General features: G+C 34.4%; 1 protein-coding gene across 3 annotated transcripts in view; it reads right to left on the reverse strand.

Annotated features, from left to right (window-relative positions):
- Positions 1-428: 428 nt before the first annotated feature.
- LOC138321581 (uncharacterized) overlaps positions 429-21,935 on the reverse strand; it is a 100,048-nt gene continuing 78,541 nt past the window's right edge. The window contains exons 1-4 of one of the 3 annotated variants that reach the window (XM_069265350.1): positions 8,919-8,993; positions 6,067-6,109; positions 2,979-3,167; positions 429-2,779 (exon numbers count right to left, since the gene is read on the reverse strand). In XM_069265350.1, coding sequence (XP_069121451.1) covers positions 1,751-2,779; positions 2,979-3,167; positions 6,067-6,108 — 1,260 coding nt within the window. In that variant the 5' untranslated portion in view covers position 6,109; positions 8,919-8,993 and the 3' untranslated portion in view covers positions 429-1,750. Of the gene's footprint in view, positions 2,780-2,978; positions 3,168-6,066; positions 6,110-8,907; positions 8,994-21,935 lie in introns of those variants that run through there. The other 2 variants (XM_069265351.1, XM_069265352.1) reach the window with 2 other exon arrangements.

Consider the following 21,935-nt stretch of genomic DNA (forward strand, 5'->3'; position numbering starts at 1 on the left):
AAAGAAAATGTTCATAACAAGCAAAATTGAATTATTCCATTATGTAATAATGGAGTTAAAGAAAATTGATATATAATCAATGATCAGGGATATACTAATTAGTAAGCGAACACAATTTAAAGATCTGAATGTCACTCGGAAAGCCATACACCTATATGGAAAAATATAACATGAAAAATAAAAACATAATTCTTATATAATGTTGATACAGCTGTATATCTATCTCATATCATTCTACAAAATAAATCATATGATTTATATATAAAAAACTATAATTTTAATATGGAATTTTAATTACATGTAAATAACTATTTAAGCAAGTTCAAATAGAGGACTCTTGCATATATTAATAAAAAAAATTAATTATAAGACATCAATCATGAAATGCATGAAAATCCTATCGAACATGTATAAACATGTAACATGATATATATTACTATAGGGTGAAAACAAAAATAACTTAGCAACTGTAATCCCAGAAATTATTTCTTCGGGTACAAAATGCAATACTGGTAATAAATTCATTCACTGTATAGTAAGGCTAATCAAAATTTTGTCAGTGCGAAATTACATTTAAAATTTGAATTATCTATTTTATGTGTTCAGTACTACTCTATAAAGTAATACTGTAATATAAAATTATAATGACAATTGGCAAGAGTGGTTCTTTGAAATTCACATTGTCATCACTGACTAGCACGATATCAATCTTAAATGAACAAACAACATGTAACATAATCTATTAAATAACCATGCTACATTGGAATTGTAAAAATGGTTAATACATCAGAACATGTTCATAACCACATGGTCAATTTTGCACGCGATATGCATGCTCCAGGCGCACATGTGGCTCATATCCTCATCAGGTGGATGCTTATTTGCAGACTACAAAACGACGTCATATTGGATCGACTCGCTATACTTTTGTTACCGGGGAATAATGATAATGGATACTAAATAATTGCAACGATTGCGTCCATTGGTGGAATAGTATACAGTTATTGAATGGGTATGAGGGAAATATCACTTTTATTATTCCCCGAGACATAAACTATTTCCCGAGGCGAAGCTGAGGGAAATAGTTGTGTCAAGGGGGGCAATAAAAGGTATATTTCCTGATAAATCCATTCAATAAGTGTTTTATTATACCGTTGAGAAAATGATATAACAGATAACCCGTTGACATTTTCACTTGTTCCATATTCCATATCATCGATAGTGCCCAGGGATTTTTCTCATACTTAGTCCTTTATAATATTAACTGCTGTTTTAAAAACTTGCTGTGTATTTCCACTGTCCCTATCGGCAACAATTTTTCGAGAGATTCCTAATCTAGGTTTGTCGAATCTGGGGGCCGTGTTGTAAACAAGTTGTCGTCTGCAGCGTCAAATCTAGATCACCTAAGCACTTTGTGTTTTTTCGTTGGAAATGAGATACAGTCAGAGAGGCTCCGAATGAAGTACTCCCAATGCGTTATCCAATCACATTCATGATTAAGCAAAAGTCCGCGAAAATTTGAATAGGTAAATTGCTCATTTTCAGGTAAATAGTTCGAATGACTATTAACCCGGTAAATAGCGGTTTTAAACGAATGTATTACGATTGGATTTGAATAGCATTTCTATTCTCTACTCTTTACATAGTGAAAAGGAAGCAAAGGTAAAGCAGAGCCGACTAGTAGAGTCTATCTGTGGAATAGTAGAGCCTATTGGTGGAATAATAAAGCATATGAGTGGAATTGTGGCGTCTATTGGTAGAATAATAGCGCCGAATAGTGAAGTCTACCAGTGGAATTGTAGAGCCGAAGAGTAGAGCATATTGTAGGATTGAAGAGGATATTGGTGGAATAACATATTCTATTGGTGGAAAAGTAGCGTCTATTGTTGGGATAGTAGAGACAGTTGGTGGAATAGTCGAGTCTATTGGCAAGATAGTAGAGCGTATTGGTGAAATAGTAAAGCGTATTGGTGGAATGGTAGATCGTAATAGTGGAATAGTAGATCGTATAAGTGGAATAGTAGATCGTATTAGTGAAATAGTAAAGCGTATTAGTGGAATAGTAGATCGTATAAGTGGAATTGTAGATCGTATTAGTGGAATAGTAGATCGTATTAGTGGAATAGTAAAGCGTATAGGTAAAGTAGTATAGCGTATTATTGGTGGAGTAGTAGAGCCTATTGGTGGAATGGTAGAGCGTATTGGTGGAGTAGTAGAGTGTATTAGTGGAATAGTAAAGCGTATTGGTGAAGAAGTTGAGCGTATTGGTGGGAAAGTAGGGCGTATTGATGGAATAGTAGGGCGTATTGATGGGATAGTAGAGCCGAATAATAAAGCTTATTGGTGGAATAGTAAATGCTATAAGTGGAATATTAGAGCCTATTGATGGCAAAGTAGAGCATATTGGTGGAAAAGTAGACCCTATTGACGGAATAGCAGTACCTATTTGATGAATAGCAGTTCCAACTTGTGGAATATTAGAGCATATACGTGGAATGGTAGCGGCTATTGGTGGAATGGCAGAGCCAATTAGTCGAGTAGTAGAGCGTATTGTTGGAGTAGTAGAGCCTACTAGTGGAGTAGTAGCGTCTATTTGAGGGTTGTTACGACGTATAGGTGGATTGCGACGTGATCCTGGCATAACTGTAGGCCTACTACCATCCAAAATATTCTTTATGTAAAAAATGATAGTTTCGAATGGTACTCCGTTACATACTGATAACCGAATATACTCCTGGGCGATGTACAAGCGGGTTCGGGCAGCAGCGTAGATGGTGTCCTGAAATGAATAAAGGGAAATAACTCATGATACCCTAATACTCACCGAAGCATTATACAATGTACAGTACCTCATGCATAGCTCAGTCTACTTATTCATTGATTAGCTAATTAAGAAGGTATTGATATATTTAGTACATTGTTGGTAAATTGTTTCTAACCTCTGTAATATATTAAAGTTCAAGAAAATGAATTCTTACAGTGACATCGAAGGACGGAGAATGCCATTGGTTTGTATAAATATATATAGGAGTGTTGATTTCCGTAACACCAGTAACGGTCATAAGGGTGTTGTTTAATACCATCATGTCCACTTCTAAGATGAATTGGTTCTGGCCTTCTGCATAACAGAGCAACTCCAGAAGCGCAGTCTCCATCGTCCAGAATAACTATTAAAATTTAAAATAAAAATCTGTAAAACAGCTAGAATCACAAATATGTATATTGGTACAATAACTAGACAGGTATTTGTACAATAACAAGATAAGTATTTGCGCAATAGCTAGATAGACATTCGTGCGACAGTTAGATAAATATTCGCACCACCTAGACATATATTTGTACAATAACCAGATCGATATTCGTAATATGTAGCTAAATAAATGTTCGTACAATATTTACTTATAAATGAATATTAGTACAATACATGTAGTTAGATAAATATTTGTACATAGCTAGATAAATATTTATAAAATAGCTAAATCGATATTCGTACTACAGCTAGATGCATGTCCGTACAATAGTTTCTAATAGATAAATATATAAATATTTGTAAAATAACAATATTAATGTTTTTACAAAACTTAGATAAATATATGTACAATAGCTAGATATATTATTTGTGCAATTGTGAGAACGTTTAGTTTGGAATATTTACGTGGATTATGTCCCTTGTATTATATTCATGTGGTTTTGTATTTGTAAGGTGAGTCTATATGAGATGGATTGTGTAGGGTCAGTTTATGACCAGTGATGATTGTATAAAGTTGTCTCTATTTAGCAATAGGAGAGAGATAATTAAGGGTTTATGTACAATTAATTAGAAGATTTAGTATTAGCAAAAAGTTTTACTGTTTAGATGAATTATCCTAGAGTTTGTTGATAATTGAGTCTATAAGATGTAAGTACACGATACAGAGTCTGTGGACTATGTTATATAAATAGGCTTGAGATCATAAGTAGAATAATAAATGTCCAGTTCCAGAGCTCTCAGCTCTGATCTATCAATGGATATGAGGTGAAAGATAGGGACTTAGTGTGTCCAGTTTCCAGGGTTTCAAGTAGAGAGTGCGGGCATAAGTTTAAAATAGTTTGTGGTCCATATACCAGTCATCATTTGGTCAATGTTGAAATTCAACTTAGGATTTAAACTCCTGGGTTACATATTTGAGTTTCGATTTAAATGTTTTCTGTGGAAAATACTGCAAAATAAACCTTTATTATGTACAAACTTGAATAAATTTGATATCCATATGTATGTTGTTTTTTAATGAGCCGCTTGACAAAGGAAGCGTATATTTTAAGCTATTTTACTTTCATATAGTTGAGAAAGAATACTTTTGGGAATTGGAGTCAGATATGAGATAACTATGTATAAAGGAAGGGAAGAAAACATTACAATAGCTTAATAAAGATTTGTACAACATTTAGATAAATATCTGTACTACAGCTAGATAACGACTTGTACAATAGGTAGATAAACATTAGTAATAACTTGTTCTGATACAATAAATTATTAAATACCAGACTATTATCTGATAGTTTCCTGACCAACTGAACAATACACTCATCTCGCCTACATGTATCAAGCTGATTTGTTAAAACGTAGAATGTATATCATCAAATATACACGAATCTGGTCACAGTGGTGCTGTTACAGTTTTTAGAAAGAATACTATCTAACGAATAGAGACGTGATATTGCTTAAATGTAACTTAATCCGACATCTTTCATATTTAAGATCGTTTTTATTTTCATATCGTGAAGTTGAGTCAGCCACAGTTACCTAGTTACCGTGTACTCATTTACATACAATGAATTGTACGCGCAAATATAATAAATTGCACACCAATAAAAAGGCTGAAGTTTTATCTTTGGGAAGAAAAGAAATGAAATATCCGTTAAAAAAACTGGAATTACAAGGCATAAAATATGCGTCTTTGCGAATGTTGACATGTCCGGTAAGTCTGCGCATGTGTAGAATTTAGTCATTTCCGGAGAGATTTCACTTAGTATAGAGGCTCATATATGATATAGATAGGTTTATTGGTGTCGTGTGCTGATTCCAAAGTATTTTGTTTATACTAATATAATACCTGTTGAACAAGGGTAGAAATCAGATATATGTAGTGTTACAACACATTTCATGATTTGATCTAACTGATTATAACAATACAGCATTTCATTACGAACTTTGACGAATTTATGACAATGATTTGTCATGATAGGAAACTTGCTGAACGTCTACTTTTTCTGACAGCAGGAAAGGAGGGGCCGCGGTGGCCGAGTGGTTAAGATGTCTCGACATATTACCACAAGCCCTCCACCTCTGGGATGCGGGTTCGAATCCCATGTGGGGCAGTTGCCAGGTACTGACCGCTGGTCGGTGGTTTTTCTCCGGGTACTCCGGCTTTCCTCCACCAACAAACCTGGCACGTCCTTACATGACCCTGGCTGTTAATAGGACGTAAAAATAAACAAACCAAACCAAAAAAAGGAAAGGACGCCGTTTACACATGCGCAGATTAACCGGACACAACTTTAGAGTTTATATTTTTTATTCCGCTGTTAATATGAGATTTAGAGCCATGGACTTTTGGGAGAAGTGCAATTAGAATTGTTATTACCAGTATTAGTTGCCTTTAACTAATTCAGAATCGCAGTGGCTGATTGCTTAAAATGTCACAACATATTACTACAAGCCCCCACTTCTGGGTCGCGAGTTCGAATCCAACTTGGAGCAGTTGCCAGGTACTGACTGCTGGTCGGTGGGTTTTTTTTCTCCAGGCACTCCTGTTTTACTCCACTATCAGACCTGGCACGTCTTTACATGACCCCTGACTGTTGATAGGATGTAAAACTAAACAAGCAAATCCAATTTAAACAAATCAGTTAAAACGAACACGGCCGCGGTGGCTGACTGGTTAAGGTGTCCCCACGTATCACAAACTCTACCAATCCAGCATTTACTAAACCTATGAACTAGAAGATAATACGAATAGATCCTTGATTTGACATAATTTTGAAAAAATGTATGTCAGACGTAGACACATGTTTGGAGATACTTACATAGTACGTCATGATCTGTAGTGCCTTTAAAGTGATTGCCATCCTACAACAAACGAATAAGATAAGATTTAGAATTAATCATTACTGTCATTACAATGTACAGCTGCAATACAGTCATGTCACCACCTGAGGCTGTGTAACATATCTTTCATATCCATATATGAACGTCTTATAATAGTGTGCACACTGTTATCCACTCAGCGCAGTCAGGGTGGAACTCAATGGTAAATAAATAACATACTGATTTCATCAAATAAATTAAGGTTAATTCCTTCTTGAAAAAAAATCCATAGCCCCATGACATATATGAAATGAAGTACAAAGTACTGATAATGCATGCACCAAAAGCCAAAAAAATTATTTTATGTGCATTTTGTGTTAATTAGACACATAAATACACGATTAAACATCAATTATTGTTCAAATGATATCGCTTATGCTCTGTCGGCGATGGAACATCTTTAAATAGCCCTGGCTGTTGATAGGACGTTAATCTAATCAGACAACCAACTGCAGTATTAGTCATTTACCTTCTGCTTTTTGGGGGTAAGTTTATTAAACGTTGACCTCAACTAATTATAGTAATATACTTGTTCTGGATATTGATGCTGAAACCATATTAATATTTTATTGCGGTTCACGCTTATTGCAAAACAATGATCCAATCAATATCATAGGTGAGATTAAAGTCTCTTAATAAGTTTTTTCTTGGATACATTGCATCAGAGCCGTGCGCCTAATATATCTAAACAAAGAAAGTTTAAAACAAATTCTGAAGTTACATAATGAAGTGACTTATTTTTGGACTTCAGGCAGGCATTTTTTGTTTCGAGAAATCGGGATCAGATGACACCACTTCAGAGTTCTGAGTATGAAATACATCTACTTGATATTACTAAGACTAATCAGATAATTCTGTCAAAGATACAAGCTACACAACAATGTTCACAAGTGTAATACCCAAGTACACACATATATAGTGATATTTTTACAGGGGCTAATACCTTAACCGCTCTTGTTGATTTCAAATTAATCAGTTTCTGCGAAAAAAGTACATTTCAGAAAGAAAAACAACCATCTAAAAGGTTTCTATCTCATAATAACCGTGCCATTATGTTTACTAGTTGTACAGCATGAACAAGGAGTGTTTGCTTGACCGAATTCGACTTTAGAACAGTATACACATCGAATCATTTTTGATATTGTCATGCAATTGGCAGCTGTAAATTATATTACGCAAATATGGCATATATGGAGGCGTTTCAGTTAATACCAATACACAACTATTCAATGTCATAATGTCATATGAACATACTGAGAATGTTGGTTTTATTTAAGTACATTTATACAAATCTGCAAGTTTTGCCCCAAACACAGCGGTTGAACATTTGTTTTCAACATTAGTCTTTGTTTCATGTTCAGCGTTCCATAGCAACATTTTTTTATGATTAAAATGCCTTCCTATATGCCACAATTGCGTAATACAATTTACAGGCAAAAATGACCAGATGTGCATGATTTTGTAATGACATTGTTATTTGGTGACAGAAATAGGTTCAGAACCCTGTGTACTTGATTTCCTGAAATGTACTTTTGATTCAAATTTCTACCCCATCGGACAGATATATCTGCACTTCTGGTGAGGGTAAGATTTCTCTGTCTGACAGCCAGCACGCGTAGAACATGTTCGCATGCTAAACCGGAAGTTTCAAACGTCATATGCAAATTGAGCATATTGATCTGTGCAGTTCAATTGGACAATCCATATCACATTTGACCTCAAGGTCGTGCTTCGCGTGTGTGCTCGATCTTATTATATATAATGATCATCCACCTGCCTTCACATACAATGTACCCGGTAAATATATGTTAATATTTCTTTGACTTTGAATATTTCAAAATGATTTGTAATGTTTGACACAGTGCAACTAGTTAAACAAAGTTTGTGACAAATTAAAACATTTAAAAAAAATGATAGTTAGTAAATAAATCTGCCTTTGCATTTTGGAATCGGGTATACTATTATTACATAATTACAGGGGCAGAAAAAGGATCATTCCCTACCTAAAGAGTAGGACAGAGAAATCTCTACCCTCGGAGGAGATTCACGACAGTTTAACCCAAGGCTTCGAGGGTTAGACTGTCGTGAATCTCCTCCGAAGGTAGAGATTTCTCTGTCCTACCCTTAAGGTAGGGAAAGATCCTATTAATCTGTACAAGCTATACAACCATTTGGGAGTCAACAGTAATACATATGTACTTAAGGTCAGGCCCGATGCATACACACTTTTCATCAACTTAGTTATGTTCAAGCACACATATAACGTGATATATAGGCCACAGGCATATAAAATATACATGTAACCAGTTAAACAGGGTCTAATACCTTAAAGTGCCAAATGTATTAGATTGGCCTTGCTAACCCCATTGGTTCCACCAGCCTAGGTACCCATTCACATAATATTTTAATTAAACGTCGAACGTATAATCATTTTCATTCGATGAAGGATATTTCTATCATTTCTGTCGCAAAAGTGTATTTAAAAAAATTTGAATGCGGTTTGTTTAATAATCATATCCATAAGAGCAATTTTTCTACCATACTCTATACAATTTATTTCAATTGATTTTTTCAAATGGAATGTGTACCAACACTCTAATTACATTAATTTCATTGACAGAAAAAGTTTATACCAAATGTATACACGCTCTGTAGAGGATTAACATTTACAAAGAGTGAGATAGAATCGGACTGTGTATTCATGTCGATGTGAATTTTAAATTCTAGATAGCTGAATCTTCTCTTGGCGATTCAAATATTTGGAATATTGAGATCATTACCTTATGATTACCTTATTATTGTAGCGCTGATCTTGACTTTTACTGATAAACTGCAGCCGTATTAAATCATATGGTCATCAAAAGAAAAGTTAAGAAATTAAGAAACATTTCACTTATTTCTATCATTCATAACAGACACAATGCAACTCAAATAGTCGAGTATGGCTATCAAGAATTAGTTTTCAAAATTCGTATCCGCCAATTAGTCCGAATAATTCTACAGTTCTGGAACAAGATAATAAAAACCGTTAGAATAAGGATCCGTGTCCAAATTGCATATTTCTGGCAGTTCATATGAATAGATGGGGAAACGTCAGAATATTTCTAGCCCACTACTGTACTAGATTTTTAAATCATATCAGATAAGCATTTTGTACATGTAATTGCTCATTAAATTATAAAAAAAAAACATTTGACTTCGAAATAAGTTGAATAATTTGACTCTAAAGTATCCCGTTGCTCACATATTACTCAAATATGTTTCAAAACACAGCATTTGGTACAGGCTATAGCCCTTCACTTTGTGGTATTTCTAAATCAATGTATATGAATATATGATAGAATCATCTATTGAACAAACAGTGCATTAAATTAGATATACCTGAATTCATATATCATGAAAACTGTAATCTTGCTGTAATATATTACATTAATTCATAATAATTTTGTTAGAACCATTATCCGATATCCATTTACTACTACCCGTTAAATAATAAATATGTGGAGGTATACTTTAATATATTAATCTTTTATAGAACGATATTCATTCAAATAATGTGTAGATTGATACACATATTTATAACCATGATCTTTTTTGGAAATAATATGTTTTTCTCATGTAGTATAGTACCGTCTATACAATAAGTAAACAAAAAACTATATACACGTCAGAACGGACTTAAGGGTTGGGTAGTAAGCATTTAGTTTTGTGTAGAAAATTAGCTGTGTGAATCCGTCCTCATGATAGGTAGATAGTGACCTTTTCTGGTGAACCGTAAGGTTCAACGAAATAAAGTATTGCATTGAATTGAATTGAGTATAGTGTTCTAGAAGGTAAGGTGACTTGATGTCAAATATTCTTTATTTTCAGTTGTTACCCTGCAGAGCATAAATACAGGTAGTTTGAACTGGATCTGTGTTCTGCTCATAGGTAAGTTGTAGAGCAAACTGCGGAGATGTTTGTTTCACTGCAATGCGTTTGGAACTTCTAGTGGAAGGACACGACTAATGCAATATCACAGAAAGAACCGGATTAGTAAATTGTACTGTCTCTTCATAAAATAGACATTTTTTTTCTGGCATGAATGTAAAATTATCAACAATATTTGAATAAAACTTTATATGTACAGATCCACAGATGTTGGAATTGAGCGCCTGTAAAATAGCGTACGATCAGGGTAACTGACCGATACATTAGTGTGTGACGAACGTTATGATACGGAACTTCAGTTGTCTTTGGATTTAAGAGGAACAACTACGTATACATTAAATGGTATTAACATTTTAATATCGACATTTGGAATGTTAAATTTACATGAAATTCATTCACTTCACCCTATATTTACATCATCAATTTTCAGTTACCCTAATCACACTCTATTTTATATACTATTATGCTTAAATATAACGTCAATGGATCTCTGTATACACGACTTTCACTTCAAGTGCTTGCTGATTGTGTTACAAGAAATTACCTACGATCTATTTGAACAAATAATTCGACTTGCTCGCCATCCTAGATAAGGGTATCTGCAGTTACTTTAATCCGGTTTCTCGTGTGAGTATCTCGAGATACGTATATCAATTATTAATTCTATTTGTATTAACAATCAGTGATTGCTATTTAAAAAAACTGTTATTTCTATCCTAATGAAACAAATCAAAATTAAGTTCTCTCATATAAGCATGTTGCAAGGGGCTTGGTTTTCTGACAACTGCGCAGTTAAATCAAACAAAATGGCTGGAAACTTTTAATTCTGTATTACACAATCAATGCAGACTGATTACATTATTTAGAGCATGCAGTATTAATTTGTGACAACTGATTACAATATGTCCTTAGTACCCGTATTTTCAGATGGTCAAATGGAAGACTTTGTCCATTATTACATCAGAAGATGTTGAATAATACTTACCTACATTTGCTTGCGTAAATTTACACCGTGTGTTAATGCATATGCAGGACGGAACATTTACGCATGCGTATGGCAATTGATTACTTAAAATTTAAGTGATTAAATACATACAAAGAGCGTGTCTCTATGAAATACCCACACCATTTGTTTGACCGGATTGGATGTCTAAGCATAAACATTGAGGTCTTTTTTACCATATCATGGGAATTCTGTTTGTAAATAATTACACAATACAAAAGCGGAACTTAAATCCTCTCAACAACTGTGCTTTAAAGTAGCTCCATACTTTTTGGAAAACCCATGTCATTTTTTTCTAACAGGTCTTATTTTCTTGCATTTTTCATGTAGATTTCAAATCTGTAAAGATAAATGGGTGTTCTTGAACTACTTTTTGAGATATTTGAGCTTGAAATATACCATCCATGCAAATTTGCTGACCGAAAATAGAAAAATTCATAAAATTATGTTTTCTGTAATATTAGGGTGAATGTAGTCTCGATCCTGTTGATTTTTGTCCTAAATTTCTTACGATAGAACAATATACAAAACTATTTTATTTTTACAAATGCTAACTAATTTTTGTTATTTCCCAGGACCGTTTCTATACGTAATTATCATGTTTTGCCATATTTTCGCCCGTAAAAAATCAATGAATAGGCCAAAAAGGAAATGAAAACCCATGTCAATTTCACAATATTTGTATATGATATGCCCAAGGTAATATGTTTTTCAAATATCATATAAAAACACGGGGTCCTCGATCAAAATTTCACAATTTTGTAAGCTTGAAGTTTGTAACTCGCAACCCTACCCCCATTTCATCCAGTGCTAAGATGGGTTATATTTGACTATTTTTTGAAAATCATGCCGCAAAAAAACATTCCACATCAGTTCATACGTTTTTGTGATATTATATCTGGTTTATGTCTGTTTGTTTTTTATGATTTTCTCCAAATTGTGTGTTTAAAGGAAATCCGTATGCGATTTTTTTAGAATTCCGGAATTTCGGTCCGGCCGGGTCCCCTCTTATGATTTATAGCGACGAACGGCACTTCCGGTGTTTAAAAATCCATTCCCATTTACGACAGGGACCGCAAAAACCTCAGAGATAGCATATAATTTTCAATTCACTGCTTTTATTTGATTTATTAAATGATTTTAAACATTCAATATTATATGTTGACAATGTTCGCCTATTGAAAAAATATCCAAGTGTGATGTCGTGGCGTATCGGAAACCATTCTGGAATAGGAGATTTCAGAAAAGATGGCGATGACGTCACACAAAGGTACATCCGGGCGCTCAAAGGTACAACTCCGTATATCTGTACACATTAACATGGTGGGAACACAGCCGCTTGCGATGTTTGTTTACATTTTATTGTAATAAATAGTACGGCAAACCGAGAACTATTGCGTTATTTTAATTTCAAAAAGTGTAAATAAAAATATTTTACAATAATATACAAATTTAAACATATGGTATTCATATATTTTACTCTGTTTATACTCCATTTTCGACCGCTACGAGAAAACACGGTCGCCATTACGTATAACATTGACAGACATATTGCAAATATCAACTTGAAATTACAAATTAAATTCAAAGTCCCCCAAAATATTATTATAAGTTATTACTGTTTTCGAAGTGTTACTTGATAAAATACCTTACAATGTATGATAAGTGCAAAATTAAACATTTGCTTTCGTAGATTACCCCAAGCCCACGGCAGCCATTACAGTACAGCCGAGAACCCGAATTTCGTCCATTTTCAGTGTCAAAAAAATACGTATTCTGGTTAAATTTTTTTGTCATCAATTTTGGGAATTAGTTTATAACATACAAATGAGTCAGTTTGTAGGTTCATTTTATCACATTTTTTAAAACAAAACTAGAGTATTTATGATTCTCGAAGCCGTGCGCAATGTATCCTGGTCGGCATTTACAGTACTACGATCATTAATTTATATCAATTTAAATGAAGTCTAACTAATATGTATTCAAATTTTCTAAAAGTAATACCACTTCAATTTGAGACTTAACATAGCAGTCTATGGGATAAAAGCGGCTGAAAATGAAATATTAAAAATGAAATCTGCAGCATTAAAACTGAACGATTTCACCATTTTTCGAGATCGGCAGCCATACGTGTACGTGTACGTGTAATACAGTAGTTTCATTACTATTCGTCATTTTGTTACGATACAAGAGCATTCCATTAAAACAACAAGTACATATTAAATAACAAAATATATATCTTAAACAAGTCCTTATTGAGATAAAAGTGTTGGTAATTATTAATATGATTTATTTTCCAAACAATGCTGTGGCCTGCGGTGATCTACCAGCGACGAAGCCATGCACGAGCGGCCGTGGTCTGGCCAGATATGGTCCACCTTTCGTTATGTTATATAGTGTTGTGAGCAGCTTTTTCATGTACAACAGAAACATGACACAATAAAATCAATTATCTATTCATAACTTTTTCACAACATGGATTTCTACGTGTGAACAAAAAACGGGTACGTGTGATGTGACGACCCGGCACCGCTTCGCAAGCTGGCTTCAACACTAAATCTACAGAAATATATTTAGCAATAAACAATTGTAAATATCAAAATATAAATGTCTGTAGCCTCTTAAACAATAAGAAACCATTTTAAAATCAGAATTTGCAAGTATGAAAGTGTATACTTTTGCCACAGTATCGATTGTGTAGCAGGGCTGTACGTATCTGTTATTGTTTTCATTAGTCGACATACAGTGTTTGTACCTTTGAGGACCCGGATGTAAATTTTCTGTGACGTTACGCCATCTTTTCTGAAATCTCCTATTCAAAACAACCTCCGCAACTTCCGGTATAGCGTCATATGAATTGGCGCGATTTTCAAAAGTATGGACCTACCTTAAATTGATTGAGCATACATCTTGTTCGTCTGATCGCATTCCATCAGACTTGCATTATTTCAGTACCAGTACCTAGTTTTAGTTGGATGACGAAACCATATATCCATTGGAGAACATTATGAATGGTCAAGAAAAGAACTGCTTTAAATGTGGCATTTGCATAGAGGTCCTTCAATGTTGTTGGCAAAAGTGTATATTAGTTATAATTCAAACCTTTACATATGAGACTCGCATTATGTCAATCAGCCCTCGTATCTATTCAACCTTATCACTCCTTCGACAATTTGATACTGTTAAGGAACATAATTCTATGGCAGATTTTTACAAATATTCGTTTTTTTTCAAATTATCTTTGGACTCCTCACTTTATGACTAGGTAATCCCTCCATAGAGGGCAATAATTGCATAATATATCACTCATTGTCCTGCGATACGCATTGTAAGTTATTTCTTAAAGGTACAATTTGGTGAGGCTGATGATATTACATAATCATGAAACAAACTATCGGTATGATATAAATATATATATAAATTCCACGATAATTTTAATTTAAACTGTTGAAATTCCGAATCGTTAAGCTATATTTCCGATTTCATATCGCAAACCTCGATAAGATATAATACGCATTCACGGCGACGTGAGTGTAAGCATTATAACAAGTCATTATAAAGCAAAGGTCTCGCGGACGACGAGACTATGGCTCACGCGCGCGATGACAAGGCGACCATACAGGCTCCATCGATCCCTCAAGATATGGCTAGATATGTCACCGACAAGTTTACGACATTTACTCCAGACAAACTTTTTGCAGGATAAAGTTTCTTGATACATATCCTGTTCCAAAGAACTTAGCAGTGTCAGCCCAAAAGGTCGACAGCTATATTCCGGATACTTTTAACACCGTAAACGTAAAACGATCTTACGGCAAACCGTATGACCAAAATTTGGTGGCTATACAGTCAATGGCAGGCAGTGTTATGGGGCCTCTCACTAAAATATGGACAGACCTTGATAACATCAGGTCAGGGAAGACCAAGGATAAACTTGACTTGTTCTCATGCTTAGAATTAGTGGACAAGTCCATTACCTTGCTAGGTGAGGCTTTCAACACCACTACTTACCATAGACGTATGAACATTTTGTACAATTTAACAAAAGATGTAAGAAAGCAAAATCATTGTTAAAGGACAATTCAGAGAAGCTGAAGTCTGAAAACAAACTGTTTGGGAATAAGTTTAATAAAGCTTTACTGAAGTCATCATCGGTGTGTAAAGAGACACGCGAGATATCTAAAGAATTAGCCGCAAAATCCCAGCGGTCTGTTGCTCGTGATCGCAAAAGTTCTTCATCTTACCAGTCACAGTCCAACAATAGGAAAGGAAACCAGCCCTTTCAGAGCAAGGCCCCATCCCAAGGAGCAGGAGTTGGAGGCCGATTTACATCACACCAAGGCAAAGGGAGTGGACGTAAGTATGCTGATGGCTTTGACATCAGCAAGCAGATCTTCGGAATTGTCGGCCTTGAACATTAAGTTTATTATAAGACACAGGGGATGCTATAAGTTTTAAACTGAGAAAGTTGACGAAATCCAGGCGTATTGGCCAATCCCCATTAGAGATCAAATTTAAGTAATTTGAGGAAAAACAAGAACTCTGCGTAGTTAAAATCTTAAGGGCTTATCTTGACAGATCTTGAGCATGGAGAAGTCGTTCGGATGTCAATCGAGACCAAATCATCTTGAGCTATGTAGAACCTCACAAACTTGGAGTTGCATGTACTGTGGCAGGTTGGCTAGTCACGGTATTAGGCCTGGCAGGAGTAGATACACAGCAGTTCAAGGCCCATTCTACTCGATGAGCCTCAACTTCTAAAGCTAAGGCAATGGGCTTGTCTTGTAAGGAGATCATGGGTATGGCTCCCTGGTCCAAGACCTCTACGTTCAGGAGGCATTACTTGATAGATTCACCAAATGCTGAGAAAGTCAGTAAATTCCAGCATGTTGTACTATCCTAGGCTCATAGGTCATTTAGTGCTTTAAACATGCGTAATTATATCTTATCGAGGTTTGCGATATGAAATTGCCTCGCGAGACCTTTACTTTTTAATGACTTGTTAACTTGCACGTCGCCGTGAATGCGGAATTATATAATTATATTACATGCACTGATGAAATTCTCAACTAAGCAGGTACAATATGTGCGCCATAACTATATCCAAGAGCCGGAGTTATAAATAACCAACAAGGAGTTAATATTTTTTAAAGACAAGATCACACACCTAATAGTGTGAACGCATCACTGTAAGAGCGGTTGATTCATTCTAGAAAAAAGTTGTTTTGCTCCACAAGCGCGGACCAAGACTTGGCATACAAGATATCTTACCACTATTGAGTTTGGACATTTCCCATACTGTGACCACATTGCGGTTTTCTGGCTAATCACTGTAATAACAACTACTCCGAATTCCATTGCACCCGGTTAGCTTGTGTCTTTTGTAATCAAAAAACAATCCTGGCACTTTCGCAATTTCCGCCATTTTGACAGGGGTCATGTGATCCGCTGTCGCACACATAACAACTTGTGAACATGACTTTTATTTGGTTTAATTATTCGCCACAAGTCTGTCATAAATAAAGATACCACAAACTTCAATCATTGCTTACTAGTTTAATATATCAGCTAAAAATCGTGAGTCTCTTTTGTATTTGCATATTGCATAGTTATCTGCCCGTGCGGGTAGGTATTTATTGTGACGTCATGTGTTTGCAAGCGTAACTTCATACTATTCGACAATCCCTCCCAGATTTCATTGTGGTCCCCACATTCACCACTGTCAACGGCTCAGGAATTGGCCTTTAGAACTGACAGTCGTTTACAGGAAAATAATACAAAAAGAAACTTATAATATGTATTTAAGAATTTACGTTTTTCAAGAATCTTGAAATTTCGCTGGGCCGTTTACAGAGGTAAAATTGTCGGGACCGCAATACACCCTGGGAGAGATTGATTCACCTCTGTCAACGGCTCACGGACTGGGCGTCTGTTGACTTTGGGTCACAGAATATTTCGTCATGACGATTATTTAATATATTGCGCCCACTTTGTAAATGACATCAAAGTCATTGTTTTTGAAACACGGCGAACGTCATATGCAAATCGTGACTATTTACTTACAAGAAAATCTAGTGTATCGGCAAAACAAAATCCATAATTGTTTGGTTTAACATTAAATGGTCAAATTATAATATGTTAGAACTGACTGACGTTTACAGAAAAAAAATGATACCAAAGAAAACTTACAATATGTATTAAAGAAGTTAGTATGCGTCCGAAATACGTTTTTGAGAATCATGAAATTTCCGTTGGCCGTTTACAGAGTTGAAATGTGGGGACCGCAATGCACTCTGGGAGAGATTGACTATTCGGAGGAATCGACGTGAAATACACCCACAAAATAATGACATCACATTGGATACCTACCCGCAAGGGAAATAACTCTGTAATATGCAAACGTATAATATAACCTTATCAAACGCAGTTGACATTGTACAGTACTGTCATCTGCCTTTTAGACGTCAGTATCATTGTGACGCCACAATTGTCGTGCTAGCGATCACAGAAGATGGTAATTGGAATGGCTGTTTCGTCATTGACGATAAAGAATTGCTTATTAGTTATAGATGCAAAATCCATCAAAATTGTATTATAAAATTGTTATCAAATTTAGAAACAAATATTAAATTGCTTTTGACAATCATGTATTGGAGTATGAATACCAACTGTAAACGACAAACTCAAAATGAAACGCTAGGGCGCTTAAAATCAAATTGGCTGTTGGCCAATTGGCATCCAATCATTCATAATTTCCAATTGAATGTTGTTCAATTATTTTAAATGACACGTAATTTGAAGTCATATGATACTCTTTATTAATCTTACCACAACAATGTAGAATACTTTATACAAATAGATAATAACAAATTATAATCGGGATCAATTAAGGTAATTATTTAAAGACATGCTGAACTGAATTCTGAATGACATGGACTCTGTGGGGGACTTCATTATAGATATGTTTCCGAAATCAGCGTTAAGAACCAGTCAAACAATCTTATCAGACTTTTTAGACGAATAATTACATGGCAAAATATCAGAATCACATATCATGCAATACAGCCCGATCAATGGGTTTAATTGGCAACATCATATCCATTTTTTGTGTAGCAATTACACAGAGATAGATAATGGCTACCAACATTCATTCTATTATTGTTTTATCACATTATGTCTAAATTAACATAGATAAAATCCAAAGGTTTAGATTTTTTAGTGTAAATGGAAGGGGTCAAAATTCCGTCAATTTATATTCTTACACGATACATAAACATATCAATGAAATCCACGAATGTATTGACTAGTATCGTTACTACGGTGGCTGGGAGCGAACATGAAATAAATAAAATTATTGCGTGGGAACGAAATATTATTGCGTGGGAACGAAATATTATTGCGTGGGAACGAAATATTATTGCGTTCGAACGAAATATTATTGCGTGGGAACGAAATATTATTGCGTTCGAACGAAATATTATTGCGTGGGAACGAAATACTATTGCGTTCGAACGAAATATTATTGCGTGCGAACGAAATATTATTGCGTGCGAACGAAATATCAACGGTTTACCTTTGGCTATTTCAAATGTGGCAGTCTGCAATTTCATATCAATATTCTTTGTAATTGGTCATTTAATGTGGTTTTGTGTAATCTTAATAAGGTATATTTTATAAAGTATATTTTGCTTCGAAACCATTAATTTAAAGTTTTTTGCATGTATTATTTGGATTTGTATTCTATTTCAGCATTTGCCTTCAATGATTTGCATTAAAATTGTAGAGAAAGTCATGTAAATTCATTGTTTTACTTTTTAAAATAGTTGACTAAGTATTGATACAAAACAACTTTCGTTGTAACATAATTGCACATATTCAAATGGAAACATTGAAGCATAATGTATTAAAGTCATATACACAGTAATATAAAAGCACATATAATGCTTTTATTTACGGCAGCGTGTTAGGACCAATATATAGTTTTATCATGTCCATACAGATTATTATCTTGTACGTTTAACTTAGTATCTTTTTAGTATCTATTGTTACAGTATCGTGTACATTTGTACGTACGTATGCACAAACACTTATCTTGTACGTCTGTACGTACATCGTTGTATCATGTACGTACAACCTAGTATCTTGTACCTACAAATTATTATCTTGTACGTACAACTTCATATCTTACAAATTATTACAGTATCTTGTACGTACAAATTATGATATAGTACATTTGCACGCACAACGTAGTATCTTGTACGTACAAGTTTATACACTAAGTTGTTCATATGTACAATATACTATATATATATATATATATATATATATATATGCTGTACGTACAAGATAGATACAATTATAGACATGTATAGTGTCCCCTGTACGCCATCATAGGTACGTGTATTTCATTAGATATATAAAGTATAATACAATAAACAAGACTTTAAATCGTTAAAAATAAGGAAAACATCTTTTTTAGATAAGGTGCCGTTTCATAAGTTGTAGGCCATATCTTAATCATATTACTACGGTGGCATGATTACTGTCATATCATCCATGTATGATAATGAGTTCAATAGTTATTTCGTTTGAACGCAATAATTATTTCGTTCCCACGCAATAATATTTCGTTCGAACGCAATAATATTTCGTTCGAACGCAATAGTATTTCGTTCCCACGCAATAACATTTCGTTCGAACGCAATAGTATTTCGTTCCCACGCAATAATATTTCGTTCCCACGCAATAATATTTCGTTCGAACGCAATAATATTTCGTTCCCACACAATAATTTTATTTATTTCATGTCCGCTCCCAGCCACCGTACGTTACAGATGAAATTAATTTACAAATTCAGAATATACTCTTAGATATATTTTGAATGAATTCCATTTACATGTATAATTCAACACTCAATTCAATATAATTATATTTTTTATTTCAATAGTGATAATTTTAACATCAGTGCCCATAGAACAAGGCGCGACAGAGATCTAGAAGGAGTACTTTTTTACGCATCAAACGAAATCGCGTCGTAGCAACCTGATATTGAGAAATGAAACAATAATCCCAATACCATAACAGCACAATATTGGAATGCCACGTGATCAAAAGATACCGTACACGGCTAAATGTGCTATAAAAAAAACTTTTACTGCAGTTTAGTGCATTGTACCCGTAAACACATTCTTTACACTCGCAAACAACGACTTCGTTAAAAAAGTGTTATTCTTCCAAGAGTAACGTACACGTCAAAACGAAAAATAAAATAGTATCAAAGTTGGCCAAAAACTAAATTTTATTGACAGAAATCGCGTTCCAAGATTATATACATGTAAGATGATATTGCGGTTATGATGCATCAAACCGTTAAGCTATCGGTGCAGTGAATCATTAAATATTTTTCTTGTAGGCTTCCCCATACTGCAACAACAGTGTGTTATTTGCGACGCATTCCATCTGTGGGTTCGTACCAGTTATACCATTACGAACCTTGTATCTGTAATGGGACACACCGTGCCAGCTAAACCGTACGAAGATGGTGGACCCGATGTTTTCCATTTATCATCGAATTTTTTTTTTTTTTTTGTGAAAACAAGACATAACAGATTTAAATTTTTTGAAAGTTGATTTATTAAGTATGTCAATGTATTTCGAAATTTGGTAGGCATTGCTTAAAAATGGTAATGTTCTTAAGATAGAAAGTAATTACTTTTGGAATTCCAAACCTTTTTATGTGATAATGAGGTAAAAACGGTATGAAGCCAGTATATTAATAATCCGAAATAAAAGGCCAAATAAATTCAAAGTAAAATCAAAAATCATTTCTATGGAATATATATTCAGCTACTATATGACCTTCTTCAGTCCAAAATAACACTTTCCAATATGAGTGTCGTCATATTGGAAAAATTCAAACGCGTTCCATTAGGCGGTGCCGTATCAATTCATCCCCATCGTTACTGAAATCTCCTTCATGTATAACTGGCACGAATCCGAAAGAGGAACACACGGCAAGGGGAGATCAGAGCAACAGCAGCATGGCGTCATTCGATGACAAATGGTAACGTGAAACAGACAAAAACCAGACTTCGGTGAAAGTTCGCAGCAAAACAAGCGGATTAAAAATTTAGAAAACGCTTGGTAGTAATTTAATGGTAGCTATATATTTATTTAATACCCCGGGAGTGATATAAAATTGTAGAAGACTACTGTATCACCAATGTTCATGTACACTACTTACGATTAAGACCTTCTACAAAACTGTTATACATTTATTATATACTACTATTCGCTTCTTAATCGTAAATAATGACTACAACAGTGTATAAGGATAATTAATATATTGGTTTAACAAGTTAATTGGCAACATAAACCAACTACGAGTATTAACGGATGTTTGCGTCATTTATTTGTCTTGAACACCATTAATCAATCACATAGAATAATGATGGTAATCATATTTACTAAACTCAAGTTGCTAGAGGAATATTAAGTTCAGAAACGCAATCATACCATGGAAAAAATGATAACATTTTGATAAATCTAAAATTTAATAATAATACACATTTAAAGAAGTATGGCACCTATCATAATGTTAAATCAGTTTGTGAGGAAATACATTTGACAGCATTCCACTGGTCAGAATACTAATTATCTTTCAGGGTTTATACCATAGTGGCTTGTTCCTCATTTAACATTACGAGAACTGAAACTCAAAACCGAAATATTTGTAATCTGAAAGATGAACGGCGCACGTGGCTTTGCTTTTTATATTGTGTATACTACGACATATAGATCTGAATCTCTGCATATCAATATTAGGAATGGGTAATAATTTGCTGGTCATTTGATTGGTTCCTCTATCGACGCTAT

The sequence above is a fragment of the Argopecten irradians genome, chromosome 4 (genome assembly GCF_041381155.1).
Source record: "Argopecten irradians isolate NY chromosome 4, Ai_NY, whole genome shotgun sequence".
NCBI lineage: Eukaryota > Metazoa > Mollusca > Bivalvia > Pectinida > Pectinidae > Argopecten > Argopecten irradians.